Genomic DNA, 23,815 nt, shown 5'->3' with positions numbered 1-23,815 from the left:
CCAATTCTTCCAAGCTTTACCCATCTTCTAGATTGCCTTCCGCTTAAGCCTGTCTTTTGCTTCATCCAGATATGTGAACCATTTCTCCATAGCCATCCAAGCTCGCTCCTTCTCGGCTTCTAATACCTTCCCTATATCCTTATGTAGGATGCCGAAATTTTCACAGGCCGCCACCACACAACAGTTAGACCATCTTCCTATGACAGTTCTCGTCGCTGTGGCCCTGCCACTAGCATCTACCTCTCTTATCACCTGCACTGTCGTGGGCCATTTGTTTTGTGCCCGAGGGTTTATAGTCAACCTACTTGCACTAGTTCCCCCCGACACCGAGGTCTGGTGTTCCTGCGGCGCAACTGTAACATAAACAGAAGGTTGGTGTTGCAAAATTGTCACGTATTGCAAATTTGTCCTATAATTTACCTTGAGGTTCGATTTGTTCGCTTGTCATCGTCGTCGATGGATGACCTACCGAGACTGGCTCCACAGATGGGTCCTCTTGTGCCTGGAGCACTGACGTTGTCGGCATGGGTTCAACTCCCCTGACCGTCTCTGTAGCTTGGTCGGGTTCTGCTTGTTGTCTCGGTGGCATCGCGGACGATGGGGATGCGCCGGGCGTTGTCATAGTCTATTTATCTAAAAATGCTTACAAACCTTCTATCATTTTTGGAACATGTAATTTTATATTTTTTAGAACATGATTGTACTAAGGTATGGCCTTAGTTTTGCTCAGAAAGTATGCATCAAATACCAACATTTGTGTGAGAAAAAAAGGCGACTAGTGTACATAATGAGCAGAAAGCAGGCAACTTGCAAACACGAAAAAAAACAAGTGTAGATAATCTGTTCTTGACCATAAAGCAGTAAACTTTCAACCACAAAAAAAACAAGTGTAGATAATCTGTTCTTGATCATAAATCAGTAAACTTTTAACCACAAAAAAGAACAAGTGTAGATAATCTGTTCTTGATCATAAAGTAGCCAACTTGTAACTAAGAAAAAAAGAACAAGTGTAGATAATCTGTTTTTGATCATAAAGTAGCCAACTTGTAACTAAGAAAAAAAGAACAAGTGTACATAATCTGTTCTTGACCATAAAGCAGCCAACTTTTAACCACGAAACAAAGAATAAGTGTAGATAATCTATTTATGAGCACAAAACAACCAACTTTTTTTAAAAAAACAAGTGTAGATAATGTGTTCTTGAACATAAAGCAATAAACTTTTAACCAAAAAAAGAACAAGTGTACATAATCTGTTCTTGACCGTAAAGCAGCCAACTTTTAACCACGAAAGAAAGAAAAAGCGTAGATAATCTATTTATGAGCACAAAACATGCAACATTTCAAAAAAAAACAAGTGTAGATAATTTGTTCTTGAGCATTCATCACTGGCCAATCACCCACTGCATAAAACTAATTCTAAATTCATCTAGTGCATCAAAATGATCCTAAATCCATCAATAAGTCATCCACTTAATCAAAATGACTCCTAAATTCATCCATAACTCATCTACTTCATCAAAATCAGACAAAATTCATCGTAAATTCATCGACTACATCAAAATAATCCTAAATTCATCCATAACTCATGTACTTCATCAAATTAATCCAAAATTCATCGATAAGTCATCCACTTCATCAAACCAATTCTAAATTGATCCAAAATTCTTCCACTGCATCAAAATAAACCTAGTTTCATCGTAAATTAATCCAGTGCATCAAAATCATAATAAATTCATCGTAAATTCATCCACTGCATCAAATTAATCCAAAATTCATCCATAAGTCATCCACTTCATCAAACCAAGTCTAAATTCGTCCAAAATTCTTCCACTGCATCAAAATAAACCTTGTTTCATCGTAAATTAATCCAATGCATCAAAATCATACTAAATTCATCGTAAATTCATCCGCTGCATCAATTTTATCCAAAATTCATCCATAAGTCATCCACTTCATCAAACCAATTCTAAATTCATCCAAAATTCTTCCACTGCATCAAAATAAACCTAGTTTCATCGTAAATTAATCCAGTGCATCAAAATCATACTATATTCATCGTAAATTCATCCACTGCATCAAATTAATCTAACCATCCATTGCATCAAACTCATTGGAGTGAGAGGGAGGGGGAGGTGGGAAGGCGGCGGCCTACCTGGTCCGGAAGAAGGAAGAGGAGTCAGTGAGAGGGAGGGGGAGGGGGGAAGCGGCGCTGACGAGGAGGTCGGGGACGCGGGGCCGAAGTATGACACGGAGGCCGGCAGGCTGAGGAGGCGGCGTCGAGGGCGAAGTCGGGGAGCCGGCGCGGCAGTAGGAGCCGGAGCCAACGCTAAGGGGGAGGTCGGCTGGCGGGGGCTAGGGCGCAGGCCGGGGAGGCAGCGCTGACGGCGAGGTCGTGGAGACGCGCGAATACTAGGTCCGACGGCGGCGGCGACGGCACAGGCAGGGGGAGCGCGGGGAGGCGGCGGTGAAGTTTGAGACAGAGTGTGTGGTCGGGTCTGGACCTTGAAGAGGCCGAACCCTAGGTTAACGTGGGTCAACATTACCTGTGATAGGCTCCAACTAAGGGCCCGTCACAGGTAAGCGTACCTGTGATGGGTGGGATACATGGAGCCGTCAAAGATGTCAAGACCTTTGACGGATCTGAGGTTTCAACCCGTCACTGCTATGCGTATCTGTGATAGCCTCTAGCTGGCTCCCGTCAGAGGTATGGTTGACCATAGTGGACTTAGGGTTCGGCCTCTTCAAGGTCTAGACTCCAGAGCAGGGTAGTGCATTATTTTTTAATTAGTTAGTAAAATAATAACATGGTTATTACCATAGACTAATACTTGATTGACATTATCAATACAATATGTTGATTAGTAAAAAATAACCATGATTATTTTTAAATTAATTAGTACAATAAAAACATGGTTAGTACAATAGATTAATACAGGATTAACATTATCAATAGAATATGTTGATTAGTAAAATACATGAGCAATATTATCATAGATGATGCATGAAATTAATGCAGTAGATTGATAGATGATTAATTTAATCAGTACAATAGATTAATTAGCCAAATATATATGATATTAATGAGCATTGCGAACATATTACATTCATATGCATGCATGACATAAATTACAAAAATAATCCTTCCTCATGGTCGACGTGGGCATGTTTGTCACGCCCAGAAATTCCTCACACGAATTCCTGAACTTAATTGTGTATTAAATCCCTGTCCAGGACCAGCCAGGGTACACAAAAAGACAATGTTGATTACATAACCATCGTTCTTAGAAACAACTGAAAATTACACTTATTCTAGCGGAAATGCAGCGGAAAGAAAAAAAGGTAGGCTAGCTCCAGCGGGTACGGCTCCAGTCCACAGGCAACGCTTCGACGGCGGAACAGCTCACTCCTGAGAGGCACCTCCATCGGACTCGACTTCTTGCTCTGGGGTGGGAAAATTAAGCAAGGATGAGTACAAACCACCGTACTCAACAAGTAACACGGACAAGGGGAAAATAAATGATGCATAGGGATTAACAAGGACAGGCTAAGGTTAGTTGCAATAAAGCAGCAGTTAAACAAATAACAGAGATTAAAAGAGTAAAGGTAATTTAATACAGTAAAGCATAAGTAAATAAACAGTTGTAAAATACCACAACACTATCCAACGTTACACCACGTTGCAACAGGCCCAACCCCTACTCAACGTTACACCACGTTGCAGTAGTCCCGAGTGATAACCAATTTACTCAAGTTATTAGAGGTTCACTAATCACAGTGAAGCTGGGAGCTCGCCCGTAACCGTGGGCATGGCTATTCGAATAGTTTATACTCTGATCAGAGGTGTACTACTGTACCCACAAGACACGACTCCACTACACTTGAACGTGCGCCGACATACCACCATGGTATACCGGAAAGGAGACCGTGATAGGACCTGTTACACAACCCTCCCTATTTAATCGTACCACACTTCAGGTTTCACCCCCTCCTTTACACCAAGTCGGGCAGTCCCCTCTTGTGCCTTGGTAGATCCGAAAGCAGCAGAGGCTTTCATTACACCATGAGTGCCCGTCCATACTACATCACGCCTACCCTTGCCTGGGTACGTCAAATAGTTCGAAGTCGTGCCTCAAATCCCACCTTACCCATTTCGGCATGTGGTTAGCACTTAATTACTTCCAGGGTTTCCCGTGAACCGGTCCTTAATTGCCATGGGTGCGACTCTCAAAACCATGTACCCACAACCCACCATTATCAATATTTTAGTTGACATTAACCCGAACCGGGTAATGAATCAATATCTCAGCTATTCAGAACTAAGCATGATTAAATGTGATCCCATGAGCTATTGGTTCTAAGCATGGCTAAGCATTAACCTAAGCCTAACTCTAATCAAGTTACCCCTGGTCCAGCAATGAATAAAGTTGGATAAACAACGGCATAATAATAAGGTTTACCCAAAAATAACATAAAGTAAATACTTTAATTAAAACAATGCATATTTGAAATAATAAAGCGGGGAATTTGCAATAATGGGTTCAATATGTTCAAGGATGAGTGTCACTTGCCTTGCTCTGGCCCTTGGGGAACTTCGGCGACGATCTCGAAGTAAACCGGCTCTTCGGCGGGGTCCGAATCTAAGCGACAAAGCACAAAAATAAAAAAACAGGCACAAACTCTACTAAAACAGCAAAAGAAACTATTTTTAATGGATTCTTGACAATTTTATGAATTTAATGAAATTTGAATGGACCTAAACGGAGACTAGATGAATTACTTATGAATTTTAGAAGTTTTCTGGGTTTTTTAGCTAAACAGAAAAGTCCTAAATCAATTATTGCGCAATTAATGGGGCTGCTGACGTCAGCGAGGAGAGAGGAGGCTGACGGCTGACAGGTGGGGACCACCGGTCGGTGAGAGAGAGGGGGAGGGAGAGACTGACACGCGGGCCCGGGGAGGAGAGAGAGGAGGAGGGGCGCGGGGAACGACTGACGGGTGGGGCCCACTCGTCAGCGAGGAGAGGAACAAAGAGGAGGGGGCAGAGCGCGCGGCTCGGGCGGACGGCGGCGGCCGGTGGGAGCTGCGGGCGACGCGGCGGCGGCGGTGCACGGCGATGGCGACGGCGGCGCGACGGCGACGACGCGACGATGACGACCGGCGTTCGGCGACGGCGCGACGGCGACGACGGCTGAGGCGCTGACGCGCGTGGCTTAGCCCGGCAGAACGGCGACGACGGCTGACACGGCGATGACTGGCGCGCGGCGAACGCGGACACGCGCGAGCGCAGGTGACGGCGGCTAGACGACGGCGACGCGAAGGCGACGACGACCGTTGCGGCCGGCGGCGAGGGCGAGCTTCGCATTCGTCCGGCGATGGCGTGCGACTCGGCGGCGGTCGGCCGGGAAGGGGGAGAGAGAGGGGAGGAGGGTGGGGATGCTCACCGGCGGCGACGAGGGCGCGGGCGGGTCGGCGAGGTCGAGGCGGAGGTGGCGACGCGGGTGGGAGCGGGAGATCGGCAACGGTGGCGGAGATCGACGGGCGACGGCGAGGAGGCCGGACGCGACGGCGAGGTCGGAGGAGCTGCGACGCGTCCACCGGCGACGACGAGAGCCCGGGAAAGGTGGGCGACACCGAGGCGGAGGCGATGACGCGGCTAGGCGGCGACGACCGACGACTGTCGGTGAGATTGCGCGGCGGCGGCGAACGGCGACAGCGCGGCGGCGACTCGAGCGACGACGTAAAGTGAGCGACGGCGCGCGGCGGCTCGGGATTTATAGGGTGGCGGCACCGGCTAGGGCGGGCGGAGGTTGGAGACCGAGTCGGGGACGACGCGGTCTCGACGGCGGCCGTTGCGGCGGCGGCGGTTGCGGCGGTGGCGGACTCAGCGCGGCGCGGGCTGGCGCGGAGGCGGGGAACGGTCACTGACAGGTGGGCCCTACCTGTCAGTGGCGCGGGAGAGGAGGGAGGCGGAACAGACTCGCGGCGCGGGTGCGGCGCGGGAGCTGGGCCGGAGTCGCGGCCCAGGCGGGGCGCGCTCGGGCGGAGGGGAGCGGCCGGTCGGCTGGGCCGGCCGAGGGGGAGTGGTGGGCCGGCTCGGCTGGGCCGGCCCGGGAAGGGAAAGAAAAAGAAAAAGAAAAGGAAAAAGAAACAGGGAGGAAAATTGGACTTCGGCCCAATTTGAGAAGGAAGGGAAAAAGAAAGGAAAAAGGAGGGAAAAAGGAAAACCCCACTTTTGCCGAGTTTTAAATTAATTTGTTTGGCCAAATTTTATACTTCTGCAATTTGAATTTAAATCCAGTTAGTCGATTTGCGAGCCTCGATTTAATTGAATTAGGTTCTTTTAGAGGGATTCTTCCTGAGTTAATTAAGCCCATTGTTGCTTACGAATTTCTTTTTACAATTTAGGCCTGGGACGAAACTCCGGGTGTAACAAACCTACCCCCCTTAAACGGAATCTCGACCCCGAGATTCGGAGGCACTAGCGAAGAGGTGCGGATGGGCGGCCTTGAGCTCATCTTCTCTTTCCCATGTTGCTTCTTCTTCTGAGTGGTGACTCCACTGAACTCTGCAGAATCTGATCACACGGTTCCGAGTCTTCCTTTCACTGGTTTCTAGAATCCGTGCTGGCTTCTCCACATACGTCAGATCTTCCTGTAGATCGATGTGCTCGGAGTTGGTTTGTTCTTCAGGCACACGTAGGCACTTCATGAGCTACGACACATGGAACACGTCATGGATTCCAGCCATGTTAGCGGGGAGTTCCAACTGATACGCAACTTCTCGCTTGCGTTCCACTATTCGGTATGGTCCCACAAAACGTGGTGCCAATTTTCCTTTGGTCTGAAACCGGTGTACTCCTCGCAAAGGTGTGACGCGGAGGTACACATAGTCTCCCGCTTCGAAGGCTAAGTCCCTTCGACGATTATCTGCATAACTCTTATGTCTGGTTTGGGCCGTTTTCAACCTTTCACGGATTATTCTGACCTTCTCTTCGGCCTGGCTTAGAACTTCAGTCCCAAAAACTTGACGTTCCCCTGTTTGATCCCAGAAGAGGGGTGTACGACACTTCCGCCCATACAATGCTTCAAAAGGTGCCATCTGTAGACTGGCTTGATAACTGTTGTTGTATGAGAACTCTGCATACGGCAAATTCTTATCCCAAGTTCCACCAAAGTCGAGAGCGCAATCTCTGAGCATATCTTCAAGAATCTGATTTACCCTCTCTATCTGACCATCTGTCTGTGGATGATAAGCCGTACTGAAATTCAGTCGGGTTCCCAATTCTTCCTGTAGCTTCTGCGAAAACTTTGAGGTAAACTGACTTCCTCGATCAGAAACGATCTTCTTCGGTACTCCGTGTAGATACATGATCCTAGCCAAGTAAATCTCAGCTAATCTTTTCACCGAGTAGGTAGTGTGAACTGGTATGAAATGAGCGACCTTTGTTAATCGATCCACGATCACCCAAATTGAGTCATGACCGGCAGCGGTCCTTGGTAAACCAGTGATGAAATCCATCCCGATTTCTTCCCATTTCCATTCTGGAATCTGGAGAGGTTGCAACAATCCGGCTGGCCTTTGGTGTTCTGCTTTGACTCGTTGACAAACATCGCACAACGCGACATATTCTGCTATTTCTCTCTTCATACTGACCCACCAAAACTTTTCTTTGAGGTCTTGATACATCTTGGTACTCTCGGGGTGAATAGAGTACTGGGTCTGATGAGCTTCTTGGAGTATCAACTCCTTCAACTCCTTGTTATCTGGTACACACAACCTGTTTCCTATCCAGATTGTCCCATGTTCATCTTCTGAAAAATCTCGAGCCTTACCGACTCGCATATTTTTCTTTAGCTCGGCTATCTCTGGATCATTTGCTTGGGATTGGCGAACTTGATCCACCAAAGTGGGCTGCGCTTCTAAGGCTGCCACAAAACCTTCTTCGACTAAACCCAAATTTAGTCGTTCAAACTCCTGATGTAACTGCTCACAAACTTCCGTTGATACCGCAGCATTGCAGTGATTCTTCCGGCTCAAGGCATCTGCAACTACATTTGCTTTGCATGGATGGTAATGGATACTTAAATCATAATCCTTGATCAATTCCAACCATCTTCGCTGGCGGAGGTTCAAATCCGGTTGTGTAAAGATATACTTTAAACTCTTATGATCCGTATACACTTCACACTTGTTACCAATTAAGTAGTGTCGCCAAATCTTTAGGGCATGCACCACAGCTGCTAGTTCCAAATCATGAGTCGGGTAGTTACCTTCATGTGGTCTCAACTGACGAGAGGCGTAAGCTACCACCTTTCCTTCTTGCATTAGCACATATCCAAGTCCTGATCTGGAAGCACCACAGTAAACCTGGAAGTCTTTCATCTGATCTGGCAAAACCAACACGGGTGCCGAAACCAATTTTTGCTTGAGCTCTTCAAAACTCTTATCGCACTCACTTGACCACTTGAACTTTTCTTCCTTTTTCAACAGCTGTGTCATTGGCTTGGCTATCTTCGAGAAATTCTCAATGAACCGGCGGTAATAGCCCGCAAGTTCTAAGAAACTCCTGATTTGGGAAACCGTCTTAGGCGGGGTCCACTTGATTACTGACTCCACGTTACTGGGGTCCACGGCTACACCTTGCGCATTGATCACATGGCCAAGGAACTTCACTTCACGCAGCCAGAAATCACACTTGCTGAACTTGGCATACAACTGGTGTTCTCTTAGCTTCTCTAGCACAATCCGCAAATGTTGCTCATGCTCTTCTTCTGACTTGGAGTAAATAAGAATGTCATCGATGAAGACAACCACAAACTTATCCAGGTATTCCATGAACACCTTATTCATGAGATTCACGAAGAATGCCGGGACATTGGTAAGTCCAAACGACATTACCGTACATTCATACAAGCCGTAGCGAGTAGTGAATGCCGTCTTGGGAATATCTTCTTCCCGAATTCTCAACTGGTGATACCCTGATCTCAAATCGATCTTGGAGAAAACTTTGGCTCCCTTCAACTGATCAAACAGATCATCAATCCTTGGCAGAGGGTACTTATTCTTGATGGTGACATCGTTCAAAGCACGATAGTCCACACACATTTTCTTAGTTTTGTCCTTTCTTCTCAACAAAAATAACCGGGGCACCCCAAGGCGAGGTACTCGGTCGGATATAACCTTTCTGAAGCTGTTCATCCACTTGCTTCTTCACTTCTGCCATTTCATTGGCAGCCATCCTGTAGGGTCTCTTATAAATCGGTGCAGTTCCTGGTACCAAGTCGATACGGAACTCGATCTCTCTTTCTGGCGGCATTGTTTGTAGATCATCTGGAAACACCTCCGGATACTCACAAACCACTGGTATGTCTTCCAACTTCTTCGAATCTTTGACTGTTTCCGAGGGTTACTCTTCAGCTTCCATCTGATTCAAACAAGTCCTGATTTGCACTGACTCCGGCGACTGATAAGTCACCACTTTACCACCTTCACTGGTCAAGGTGACTGTACGCTTGGCACAATCAATCACTCCTTGATGCTTGGTAAGCCAGTCCATTCCCAAAATGACATCTAGGTCTTTAGATTCGAGAAGGATGAGAGTGGCTAGAAAGGGTGTCCCTTGGATTTCTATGGGCACATCAGGGCTATAAAGGTCCGAAGCATACAATGCCCTGGAGTACTAACCCGCATCGGGTTTCTTAACTTTTCCCTTCTTAACCCAAGTAATCCCACAAACTTTCTTGAAATAAAAGAGTGTGTAGCACCAGAATCAAAAAGTACTGTAGCAGGTACGGAGTTGACAGGAAACGTACCCAGTATTACTTCTGGCGCGGCCTGTGCTTCTTCGGCGGTGACATGATTCACGCGAGCTTGCACAAATCTCTGCCCGCTGCGCTTCGGCTTCGGGCACTTGTCGGCAAAGTGACCTGGGTCGCCACAGTTGTAGCACACCCCAGGCTTTGCACCTGCATCCTTCCTGGCTGGGGGAGGTTGAGCTGTCGGCGGAAGAGCATTCTGTTGCCGGGGAGTTGGTGCTGGAAGAGCACGTTGAGGTGGAGCTCGCTGGGATGAACCACTGGAGAAGTTGCTGGGGTTGTAAGGACGATGTTGGCGGACAATAAAGGTTGATTGCCCGTGTTGCTTATTCTGAGGGTGGGGGCCGGTGTGGAATCGGGGCTTCTGAGGAGGCGGCTGGTTAGACCGGAACTGGGAAGCCTTCCTCTTCTTATCCATCTGGAGGTGCTGGTCCTCTTGACGGATGGCTTTATCCACTAGCTTCTCAAAGTCAGCATAGTCGCCCGAAAGCAACTGCTTCTTCAGCTCATCATCCAAACCTCCGAGGAATTTTTCTTGCCTTTCGGCGTCGGTGCGAACATCCTCGGGAGTGTATCGCGCTAGGCGGTTGAACTCATGAAGGTACTCTGTCACTGTCTTGGTACCTTGCTGCAGAGCGCGGAACTGACGCTTCTTCTGTGTGACTATCCCGTCGGGGATATGGGCCTTCGGAAGTTAAGACAGAATTCCGCCCCAAGTTACTTCCGTAGTGGCAGTGCGGGTAACCAGGAAATTATCCCACCAAGCAGAGGCGGGACCCATCAGTTGATGCGCGGCGAAGGAGACTTTCTCTTGGTCAGTGCACTGCAGTAGATTGAGCTTCTTCTCAATAGCATGGAGCCAATCGCTTGCCTCCATGGGGTTGGTGGTGCTTGAGAAGGTCAGAGGACGAACACGGAGAAACTCCGGTAACTTGGACTACACAGGGGGTGGTCCATGCTGTTGCTGGTTATTCTGATTCTGATTCAAAAGCTGCTGTAGCACTTGTTGGTGTTGCTGCTGCTGCTGTTGCATCTGCTGCATCATCCAAGAGAGCATCTGCGTCTGACTTGCAAGAATCTGAGCAAGCGACGGGTTCTCTGGTGGAGGCGGTGGGGGCGGTCCTCCGGTGCTAGACTGGTCGGTGTCGCGGTTGCCGTGGCGGGTGTTCACCATCTGCAGGAGCGGGAGGGAACAGAAAGAGAAAGAAGAAAAAGAGACGGCTAAGCAAACAGGGGCTTTATTTAATTAATAAACTGTAATTGTCTTGCTTAAGAAACACACTTAAAACCACACAACTCCTGGCGGTACAACCATAACCCCACTACTGCTATGGTTCACCACTAGCCCCAAGCGAAGCAAACCTAACACACCAAAACTAGCACACAACGACTAAAACAAAGCTAAGGCGACGTCTAGGGCACGGAAGGAGAGCGACGGTCGACGACAGGGGACGGGTCTTCTTCCTCGTCTTCAGAGCGGCTCCTGGAGTTGCTGGGGAGACCATCCTCATCTTCACCAGAAGCGGACTCGCTGCTGCTAGAGACTGAGACAATCCTGTTGCGGTTCCTCGCTGCGTTGAACGAGGAGACACCTTCCTCGGGCACTGGGGTCGGAGAGGTTGGCACCATCTGCATCAGGGGTCTTGGTTCATCCGGGGCACCGGGGTAGGACTAAACTCTTGGCGGCCCACGGGTTCGCTTCTTTGCCGTAGTGCGAAGCCTTGCACCTCCGGGTTCTGGGAGTCCTTTGAGCCTGGCGTTCTCCTTCAACCGATCGACCTCATCCTGCAAACGGACGATCTGGGTGAGCTTGGCGTCGTTCAAGGCCTTGGACGCTTCGTGGAGATTGTGATGCATCTGGTCGAGGCCCTGCAGCACCGTGCACATCCTACCGAAGGTAGGATCTTGCTCACTTCGGGCAGACCGAAACCTACTGACCATGGAATTGGGTCCACGACCAGGGTGATACCGGTAAGCCGAATGACGAAACGTCAGGTCATGCCTGGCGCTGAGCGTTGTCATCAGACTGTAAGCAGCTTCCTGGCAGGCATGCTCATGCGTGCCTCCGGCTCCTTCTGCTTCCAAGTTAGGGAGGAAACCGGGGATTCCATACAGCTCCAATCTGACTCGGTGAGGAAACTCGCCTTCCAGAGGGTGAATTGTAGTGTACTCCGGCTCATAGGGGTATCCTGCAGTGAACGAGACTCTTGCCAACTCTGCCACGAATCCAGCCATTCCATTTCCACGATGGTACAAGGGGTGGTCGGCCATCTAAAGAACACAAGGATTTGGAATCAATAGATGCAAAATTTTATTTCAAGATAAATAAATCATAAAAGAAGCAAAGTAAATAAAGTTTTACCCGTAAATCGATTTACTCACACTTTTCAACCAAAGGGGTTTTATCTTTTTAAATGACTCACGCTTTTGAAAAGCACTAACCCATTTTCAAAACACTCCAACTTTCGCAAACTATGCACAAACATGAAAAGCAGAGGGCTCTTAGGGTTTCCATTGGGCTGATCCTACGGTCAAAGGTGGCTCTGATACCAACTTGTCACGCCCAGAAATTCCTCACACGAATTCCTAAACTTAATTGTGTATTAAATCCCTGTCCAGGACCAGCCAGGGTACACAAAAAGACAATGTTGATTACATAACCATCGTTCTTAGAAACAACTGAAAATTACACTTATTCTAGCGGAAATGCAGCGGAAAGAAAAAAAGGTAGGCTAGCTCCAGCGGGTACGGCTCCAGTCCACAGGCAACGCTTCGACGGCGGAACAGCTCACTCCTGAGAGGCACCTCCATCGGACTCGACTTCTTGCTCTGGGGTGGGAAAATTAAGCAAGGCTGAGTACAAACCACCGTACTCAACAAGTAACACGGACAAGGGGGAAAATAAATGATGCATAGGGATTAACAAGGACAGGCTAAGGTTAGTTGCAATAAAGCAGCAGTTAAACAAATAACAGAGATTAAAAGAGTAAAGGTAATTTAATACAGTAAAGCATAAGTAAATAAACAGTTGTAAAATACCACAACACTGTCCAACGTTACACCACGTTGCAACAGGCCCAACCCCTACTCAACGTTACACCACGTTACAGTAGTCCCGAGTGATAACCAATTTACTCAAGTTATTAGAGGTTCACTAATCACAGTGAAGCTGGGAGCTCGCCCGTAACCGTGGGCACGGCTATTCGAATAGTTTATACTCTGATCAGAGGTGTACTACTGTACCCACAAGACACGACTCCACTACACTTGAACGTGCGCCGACATACCACCATGGTATACCGGAAGGGAGACCGTGATAGGACCCGTTACACAATCCTCCCTATTTAATCGTACCACACTTCAGGTTTCACCCCCTCCTTTACACCAAGTCAGGCAGTCCCCTCTTGTGCCTTGGTAGATCCGGAAGCAGCAGAGGCTTTCGTTACACCACGAGTGCCCGTCCATACTCCATCACGCCTACCCTTGCCTGGGTACGTCAAATAGTTCGAAGTCGTGCCTCAAATCCCACCTTACCTATTTCGGCATGTGGTTAGCACTTAATTACTTCCAGGGTTTCCTGTGAACCGGTCTTTAATTGCCATGGGTGCGACTCTCAAAACCATGCACCCACAGCCCACCATTATCAATATTTTAGTTGACATTAACCCGAACCGGGTAATGAATCAATATCTCAGCTATTCAGAACTAAGCATGATTAAATGTGATCCCATGAGCTATTGGTTCTAAGCATGGCTAAGCATTAACCTAAGCCCAACTCTAATCAAGTTACCCCTGGTCCAGCAATGAATAAAGTTGGATAAACAACGGCATAATAATAAGGTTTACCCGAAAATAACATAAAGTAAATACTTTAATTAAAACAATGCATATTTGAAATAATAAAGCGGGGAATTTGCAATAATGGGTTCAATATGTTCAAGGATGAGTGTCACTTGCCTTGCTCTGGCCCTTGGGGAACTTTGGCGACGATCTCGAAGTAAACCGGCTCTTCGGCGGGGTCCGAATCTAAGCGACAAAGTACGAAAATAAAAAAACAGGCACAAACTCTACTAAAACAGCAAAAGAAACTATTTTTAATGGATTCTTGACAATTTTATGAATTTAATGAAATTTGAATGGACCTAAACGGAGACTAGATGAATTACTAATGAATTTTAGAAGTTTTCTGGGTTTTTTAGCTAAACAGAAAAGTCCTAAATCAATTATTGCGCAATTAATGGGGCTGCTGACGTCAGCAAGGAGAGAGGAGGCTGACGGCTGACAGGTGGGGACCACCGGTCAGTGAGAGAGAGGGGGAGGGAGAGACTGACACGCGGGCCCGGGGAGGAGAGAGAGGAGGGGCGCGGGGAACGACTGACGGGTGGGGCCCACTCGTCAGCGAGGAGAGGAACAGAGAGGAGGGGGCAGAGCGCGCGGCTCGAGCGGACGGCGGCGGCCGGCGGGAGCTGCGGGCGACGCGGCGGCGGCGGCGCACGGCGATGGCGACGGCGGCGCGACGGTGACGACGCGACGACGACGACCGGCGTTCGGCGACGGCGTGACGGCGACGACGGCCGAGGCGGCGACGCGCGCGGCGCAGCCCGGCAGAACGGCGGCGACGGCTGACACGGCGACGACTGGCGAGCGGCGAACGCGGACACGCGCGAGCACAGGTGACGGCGGCTAGATGACGGCGACGCGAAGGCGACGACGACCGTAGCGGCCGGCGGCGAGGGCGAGCTTCGCATCCGTCCGGCAACGGCGTGCGACTCGGCGGCGGTCGGCCGGGAAGAGGGAGAGAGAGGGGAGGAGGGTGGGGATGCTCACCGGCGGCGACGAGTGCGCGGGTGGGTCGGCGAGGTCGAGGCGGAGGTGGCGATGCGGGTGGGAGCGGGAGATCGGAAACGGTGGCGGAGATCGACGGGCGACGGCGAGGAGGCCGGACGCGGCGGCGAGGTCGGAGGAGCTGCGACGCGTCCACCGGCGACGACGAGAGCCCGGGAAAGGTTGGCGACACCGATGCGGAGGCGATGACGCGGCTAGGCGGCGACGACCCGCGACTGTCGGCGAGATTGCGCGGCGGCGGCGACTCGAGCGACGACGGAAAGTGAGCGACGGCGCGCGGCGGCTCGAGATTTATAGGGTGGCGGCACCGGCTAGGGCGGGCGGAGGTTGGAGACCGAGTCGGGGACGACGCGGTCTCGACGGCGGCCGTTGCGGCGGCGGCGGTTGCGGCGGCGGCGCGGAGGCGGACTCGGCGCGGCGCGGGCTGGCGCGGAGGCGGGGAACGGTCACTGACAGGTGGGCCCCACCTGTCAGCGGCGCGCGAGAGGAGGGAGGCGGCGCAGACTCGCGGCGCGGGCGCGGCGCGGGAGCTGGGCCGGAGCCGCGGCCCAGGCGGGGCGCGCGCGGGCGGAGGGGAGCGGCCGGTCGGCTGGGCCGGCCGAGGGGGAGTGGTGGGCTGGCTCGGCTGGGCCAGCCCGGGAAGGAAAAGAAAAAGAAAAAGAAAAGGAAAAAGAAAGAGGGAGGAAAATTGGACTTCGGCCCAATTTGAGAAGGAAGGGAAAAAGAAAGGAAAAAGGAGGGAAAAAGGAAAACCCCACTTTTGTCGAGTTTTAAATTAATTTGTTTGGCCAAATTTTATACTTCTGCAATTTGAATTTAAATCTAGTTAGTCGATTTGCGAGCCTCGATTTAATTGAATTAGGTTCTTTTAGAGGGATTCTTCCTGAGTTAATTAAGCCCATTGTTGCTTACGAATTTCTTTTTACAATTTAGGCTTGGGACGAAACTCCGGGTGTGACAATGTTGAACATCATCTTCCTATTTCTCCTCTTCTAGAGGTATTTCGTGAGCTATGCCATGCACGTGCTGGTTGTAGTTATCTTTGTCTGTGATATTGTCCAATCCAACAATTCTTCTTTTGACTTCACGAACAACACGTAGCTTCTTGTTACACGGATCAAGTATATAGAAGATTTGAACAACTTGTTTGGCAAGAACGAAAGGTTCATCCTTGTAGGCGTTGTTAGCCAAATTGAGAGTGGTGAAACTTTCCGTATCAACTTTTACGTTGCGAAGATCGACCCATCAACAACGAAACAGCGGGACTGTGAACTTCAAGTAGTCTAGCTCCAATATTTGCTCTACTCTGTCGTAGTACTAATCACGGCGACCACCATCGTCGCTACCAACCTCAATACGCAACCCACTGTTCTGCACTGTGCATTTACTGTCTTGCTTGATCGTGTGAAAGGTGTATTCATTTATGTCATATCCTTGCCAGGTTGTGGCACTCCATTCAGGACCCTGTGACAACCACTTCAATGTTTTACTGGACAAGTTCTACTCATTGCAATTCTATTCTTGAACCACTCGTTAAAGGAAGACATGTGCTTGCTTCTAACTCAACTATCTGATCGGCCTGGGTTGTCATGTTGGAGAAATCCCAAGTGTTCGTTAACATATGGCACTACCTCGGTCATATGCGTGAGTACTGTGAAATGAGTCTTATCGTACACCTTTCGATCCATCCTTACTATTTTCCGTCCAACAGTACCCAAACCATCAAGCCTCCCCTCGTGATGAGATCATGGTAATCCAATTGAAGAGGTTTCCGACAGGTAGTCCACACAAAAATCGATGACCTCTTCGCTAGTATAACTCTCAATGATGCTTCCCTCGGGGTAGGATCGGTTCCGTACAAAACCCTTGGGGATCCCCATATACCTTTCGCAAGGATACATTTGCGTCATGAAAGCAGGTCCACAACACTTTGTTTGTCTGACAAGATGCACTGGAAGATGTACCATTATATCAAAGAAAGTTGGAGGAAAGTACATCTCCAAATGACATAGCGTTCTCACAATTTCTGCCTTTAGTTCATCTAGTCCCTCAGGATCAATGATCTTCTGGCCGACAACATAGAAGAAGGAGCACAACCGCATTATCGTGTGTCGCACCTTAGGAGGCAAAATATTCCTTATTGCAACGGGCAACAATTGTATGATAAGAATGTGACAATCATGCGACTTCATTCCTACTAGCTTAAGGTCTTGCAGTGAAACTAACCTACTAATTCTTGACGAGTAACCAGATGGAACCTTTATACCACTAAGACATGTCAAAAAATTTATCTTCTCATCTTTCGATAGAGTGTAGCAGGCTGGAGGAAGGTACACCTTGTCGGACTCTTTGGTAACGGGATGTAGCTCCGGACGAACACCCATGTCTTGCAGATCTCGTCCGATGTTTAGACCATCCTTTGTAATACTTGGGTTAAGCAGTAGCCCCATCAAACTCTCGCATACATTCTTCTCGACATGCATCAGATCTATGCAGTGGCGAACCTCAAGATCCTTCCAGTATGGTAGTCTCCAAAATATTGACTTTTTCTTCCACATGCTCTTATCTTTTGCCTTTACAACTTTTCTCTTTTTTCCAAACTCGTTGGTTATTCCTATCACTAAGTTGTGCACATCTGTCCCTGTTGGGTGTTCTGGGGGTCTGGCTGTATCTCTGTGGCCATTAAATCTTTTTTTCATATTCCTATAAGGGTGATACCATGGGAGAAATCTCCTATGACCCATGTAGACCATCTTGTGTGAATGCTTCAACCATTTGCTTCTTGTTTCGTCCATACACTCCAAACACGCCCATTTCTCTTTGAGTGTTTGGCCAGGAAGATTGCCAAGGGCTCGATAATTGTTGATGGTATTAAAAACCATTGCATGGAGGTTGAAATACTCCTGTGCATATGCGTCTCATGTACGTCTGCCCTCATTCCAAAGTGTCATGAAGTCATCGATTATTGGTTCAATGAACACATCAATATCATTGCTCGGTTGTCTTAGTCCTTGAATGAGCATGGCAAGCATAATATACTTTCTTTTGAAGCAAACCCAAGGAAGAAGGTTTTAGTTCACAAGAAGAACTGATCATATACTATGACTGCTGCTCAAATCACCAAATGGATTAATTCCATCTGTACACATGGCAAAATGCATGTTTCTTGGATCCTCTGAGAATTCATGGTAAATCCTATCGATTCTCCTCCATTGTACTGAATCTGCTGAGTGTCTAAGCTTGCCATCGACTTTCCATTCTTCGGCATGCCAACGCGAGCTTTGCTTGTTCCTTATTCGCAAATGTTCTCTTCATGCGCTCCGCAATTGGGCGATACCATACAACCTTTGCCGGTCCTCCCCTCTTTGACTTACTTCCTTCACCTACACTTTTTGCTCGTTTGTATCTACAAGCCCCACATACAGGGCAAGCATCCAGGTCAACATATTGTTTGTAATACAAAATACAGTCGTTTGGACAAGCATGAATTTTTCTGACTTCTAGGCCCAACGGACATAACACTTTCTTAGCTTCGTGAGTTCCAACACGCAGGACAACTTGGTGTGCTTTGACTTACATCCATCATAAAAGGGCATCTGACAATCTTCCACCAACTTACTGAACTTCTCAAAGTCTATGTCGTTGTCATCTGCGCCTTCAATGTCATGCAACATTTAAGATAGACATTCAGTGTCAAAATCAATGGTATCTGCGCCTAACGGAGACGGTGCAAACATGCTTTCTGGAGCTGCGGCGACGTTCACTGTATTTTGATTAGACACTTCTTCATCAGCATCAACATCAGGTCTCTCTTGCTCTCCATGCTTGCTCCAACATGTATAATTCTCCATGAATCCTCTCCTTATCAAATGAGAATGCACTTCTAAACTATCAGGGATCATCTTTTCATTCCTACAGTCATTACATGGACACGATTTATACAGGCTCATCCTGCTTTTCTTGTCATTGTCCGCAAATTTAACAAATTCAGTGACCCCTCCCTATACTCCGTGGGTGAACGATGAACATGGTACATCCACTTCCGATCCGTCTGCAATAAATAACATAAAGAAATATTATATGATGTTTGATTGAAAAAATATTATAAAATATTTCTATTTTTTTGGAATAAGACAAATGGTCAAATATTGAAAGAAAAAAGTCAAACATCTTATTTTTACCTCCAATTTTTGCAAAAATTCACCCCTTTTGTCCTCCCAACCCAACTGTGAACAATGCACTGGTCGGGACAGAAAGCAGTTGGCAGTTGGGGGTATTTATGGCACGAACACACGCCTTAGACGGTTTTAAAGAAATACCCACCAAAGGTGGTGGGATGTTAACTGTGACGGTTTGCAACTGGAAAAGCCGTCACAGGTGACGGCATACCAGAAACGGCTTATGCTGTGCAGCCCATCACAGGTGATGGGATATCACCTGTGACGGCTTTTCACATTGGCCCATCAGTGGTATCGAACACCAGTGATGGGTCGCTACCAGGCCGAGGTAGGAGGCCACACCTGTAATAGATATGGTTACAACCCGTCAGAGGTGATGGATGGCACTGACCGGGCCGTTGGCCCGTCAATGGTATCCCGTCACATATGTGGCGTTCTGGCGTAGTGTAAATATATAGGATGACTCCATCGCCATCAGAAAAAAAAACCCCTATCAACAATCATGCTTAAACATATTGCCTTATAGATGATATGTACATTATTGAACATAACTTATTACAACTTAACAACCATGATCAGTTACATTACTTGGCCGGTGGGCAACATTTGATCGGTTGCCATAGACCAATTAACGTTGACAAAAACGAATGGTAACCGAGGAAATTAAACAACAATTGAAAAACCACGCAAACACAACCTACCAGAAACATCTTCAAATTAACGGACTGACTGACTGCTCGTGATTTATAATATGTGACAGCCTCACACAAGGAGATCGAGCTATATTTATATTAATTATAAATATGTCCACCTGCAACCTCATGTGTATAATAATCAACTAAACCTTAGTTAAAACACCATCGAGTCTGTACGTATATTGATATATATATTTACGAAGTTAATTAACGTACGTTGTGTGTACGTGTTTGTTCAGAACTGCGCCCAGCTGGCAGAGGTGTAGGTGGCACCGAAGAACCAGTTGGAGGGCGCGACGGCCCACGCGGTGACGACGCGGCCGTCGTCGGTCTGCACCTTGAAGGAGAGGATCTGGCCGTTGAGGTAGGCGTTGCTCTGCCAGTTGGCGCCCCAGTTCCTGCTCATGGCCATCCAGTCCGTGTTGGAGCCCTTGATCCACATCTGCGCCACCACGCCGCTGCCGCCGACGTTCGCCACCGTCACCAGCTCGAAGTAGTCGTTCCCGCTGATCGTGAACCTCATCCCCCCGCTCCTCTGGCACGAAACCCTACACATTTCCATTACACATATATAAGCAGTATTCAAAAGGTCTGTTGTGAAAACCGTATTGGCCGTATACGTTTTTAGTCTTAACTAGATTTATTTGTGTGCTAATAAATCTAGACACATATAAAAACATATACATTCTATACATGGATAAATCTAAGCAAAACTAGAAAATCTTATAATATGAAACGGATAATTAGGTAGAAGGTTGGGAGTTTATCATTTCTCTTATCTCGTATCTTGAAATAATAAAAGGGTATGAATCTGTCTTTCGTCTCTCAGCTCCTGCGATTATACTTGTTATGGCATGTTCAAATTGAGAGCCTAGGATTAACTCTTATCTCGTCCATATTAATAACACTAACTTATTTTATAAGCATATGTATAAAGGTAGACTCAGATATAGTTTTTTATTAATATAATGAAATATATTTTTATTACATTTTTCCTTTTTATCTTCCACATGCAACAAATTTCCATAAATAAATGTTAAGAGTACACTCTGAGTCGTTGCCTTGTATAATAGACAATTTTTTCTTTTCTCTATATCACCATATTTACTGACGTGTCAATAAAGAGAGTCAACTAATATAATTGTCTTTGTACGTGACCTTACATAGAAAGGGAATTCCCATAATAAATATCACTCGATGTTTCTTTTAGTAAAATCACACTAACGTAATAGTGTAAATTAGTACATTATTATAATGTATATAAATACACAAAATATTCGTATCTTAGTGAGAAAGACTTATACGTGCAATGCAATGGTTGTGGGATCAAGTCCTTACAGAAAATAATAGGAATCTCGGTGCGGACCTAAATGCATAGCACAAATCATAGCGTACATTGGATAAAAAACCGTCAAATCCAAATAGAAAAATCGCACATGTAATTTTATCAAAACCATCAGAAGAAAAAAGAGATCTTTCCATGTACGGTCCGTTACTAGTTACAAAAGAATTTAAGAAAATATACCTTTTGGGATAATAGAATTCATTCCGGGCAAAAGAAGGTGCTCGATCGATCCACCACACTCCAATAACACAGTTACTAGAGAAACGTGTATCCTGAAATGAACGATGTGTAGTGTACGTACCTCACGTAGTTGACGGGGACGATGCCGGCTTGGTAGACGGCGATGGTCTCCCAGGCGGGCTGCGACATGTCGAAGTGCTGCCGGGGCGGGTTGCACCACCCGCCGTTGTCGCTGGGGAGGGCGTAGTTGGGCGGGCACAGGTTGGTGGCCGTCACGGCGATGGGCTTGCTGCCGGCCTTGCACCACCTGCTCTTGCCCGCGTCGCAGGCGATCAGGTAGCAGGCGCCGCACGACGCGCCGTCGTTGAACAGCGCCGAGCTCAGCGCCGCGTTGTTCAGCCCGTACCCGGCGTTGTACAGGTTGCCGTACCCACACGCGCCACCTGCATCGATATGTATGCATTTGCATATCAATTTCATACGCATATCGTCAAGCATACAAGAATATATACGCCCAAGTTTATTCAGAAATGGCAGCATATGGTGAGTGCGTGATACTAGAATATATGGCATACATGCAGAAAGCAGCTATTCTCTCCGTTTCACAGTATAAGGCTTTCCAGTCTTGTATAGATTCTTATCGATACTAATGAATGTAGACATATATATATAAATTATATACATATAATTAATAAATTTAGATAATGCTAGAAAGTCTTACGATGTGAAACAGAGATAGTATATATATATATCAAAAGCAATTTTATCATACTTGAGAAGGTACGAAGAGGTACCACTGTTTTCTATGTGTAAGTACCAAATTTTACATAGAAAACAGTAGTACTTTCTGGTACCCTTCAAGAATGGAAAAAAGCTCCTATATATATGGCTTTTGAGAAATGAAGCTTGAAATGGATGGATCGTACGTACCCATGGTGCCTGACCCATCACTGCCGCCGTAGAACGTGGCGAAGGCAGGAGTCCACTGGGCGATAGATACCTTGCATGCGAAGGCGCACAGTGTCGCAAGAACGAGGTGCAGGGCCGGCTTGTGCATGTTTAACAGACAGAGCAAAGCAAGCTAGCTCGACAGGGTGTAGTTTGGTTTGCAAGTTTTGCAGGTTTTCGTTGCTGTCCCGACGCAACATACTTCGCGTGACTGTATTTATAGGGAACGTCTTACGTAGAATAAAATGTTTAGCGGTTGCTGCTGAAAATAGAATCTGGACTTTTGGTACTTTTCAAAGATTTTGCATTGTGATTATTCGACTAGAATTAGTCAATTGATAATTGTGCAAACAACTTACCTATGCATTAATTGTATTGTTTAGCCTACAAGCATATATGCATGGCATTCGTTCTTGCTGACCACCTCCATCACTCAACAAACACGGATTTTCCCTAATGATTGCAACATGGTAGACGTGTATGTTCATTTGTTCTCTTCATGAACAAGTCTGCCCATGTGCATCTCATTAAAAAGTACCAAGAGGATACTGATTGATGTGCTTATTTTCTAGATGGATGACTTTCTCTACTTGGTTGCGAAAGAATGTCTTAGTATTTTAATGTCATTTTTGGATTATACTTTTCTGGCAGCCGTATGTGCGCGTCTAATTATGTGGTTGGCATTAGTTTGAGCCGTTGAGCAATCTGCAAGCTCGATCTTTAGGGTTAATAAAAACCTTCTTCCAAGTGATCAAATTATGATCTTCTTCGCAATTACCTTTCTATGATGATCTTTGCCATGTGCTTGGTAGCAGGTACTGCTACAGAACCCTTGCAAATAACAGTCTTACAAATGCAGTGTTACTGAACAAAACTATTCTCGTGGCTGTGAAAAATGGCAACCTTCAGTGAAGAAATAACCTTGTCCTTGTGAAAGGACTTCCTCTGAATAATAGCTAGCTTCGGGGGAAAATGTGAATTTGCAAGATTGAGTACAACCATCATTGTCGACGATTTGGATATCGGAAATATATATGGGGTGGCTAGCGAGACGCAAAGATCGATGGTTAGGACGAAGACACAGGGTTACCCAGGTTCAGGCTCTCAGTACGAGATAATACCCTACTCCCGCTTGGCTATTGTATTTGATTATGAGCAGATCAACTAGAGAATAGCCGATCTCTCTCTCCCCATGAGGGATGCCCCTGTCCTCCTTATATAGTGGGGGTTAGAGCTTACAGATATGATAGTATCCTAATATGATAGACTAAGATATATCCTAATTTTTTTACAACTCAGATCCGGTACGAGCGACATGCAATCCGACAATTACCAAATTCCGGTTGATACCATATAGATATATTTGTTTTCCTATTCGGTAACCCCCTACCATATGTATTGTATAGTATATGGATACCCCTAATACAGGTATTCCACAATCATATATACTCAACAAGTCACATAGACAAATGTAGTATGTATGCATACGAGTACAATCAAATCGAACAACTTAAGGTTATTTTGCACAAAACAATATTTTCGAAACATTTATTTCACAAAGGAAAAAACTTTGATAGTTATTAAACAATATTAAATCAAATACTAGTCAGTATTACACTACATTGCATCGGGCAAAACCATCTGCTAATACCGTGCTAAACAACACAGTAGTAGTTTCACCCATCTATGTATACAAGCAAATTATTAACCATGTTCACTTATTATAAAAGAGCGATACTAAGAATCGTGAATCTTGGCCGATTGCCCATAACCATAGGTGCATCTGTTCAAACAGTTTTACTCTGAT

At 46.8% G+C, this 23,815-nt stretch overlaps 1 protein-coding gene across 1 annotated transcript; it reads right to left on the bottom strand.

The window, feature by feature from the left end:
• Positions 1-19,770: 19,770 nt before the first annotated feature.
• Positions 19,771-22,117, bottom strand: LOC102718083 (expansin-A3-like). Its single transcript, XM_006654147.1, has 3 exons — positions 21,991-22,117; positions 21,182-21,503; positions 19,771-20,083 (listed from the first exon to the last, which is right to left on the bottom strand). The coding sequence occupies exons 1-3, from the start codon at positions 22,115-22,117 to the stop codon at positions 19,771-19,773; spliced, it is 762 nt and encodes a 253-aa protein (XP_006654210.1).
• Positions 22,118-23,815: the final 1,698 nt, after the last annotated feature.

Source organism: Oryza brachyantha, chromosome 5 (assembly GCF_000231095.2).
Source record: "Oryza brachyantha chromosome 5, ObraRS2, whole genome shotgun sequence".
NCBI lineage: Eukaryota > Viridiplantae > Streptophyta > Magnoliopsida > Poales > Poaceae > Oryza > Oryza brachyantha.
This window is presented reverse-complemented; position numbering and strand designations above follow the sequence as displayed.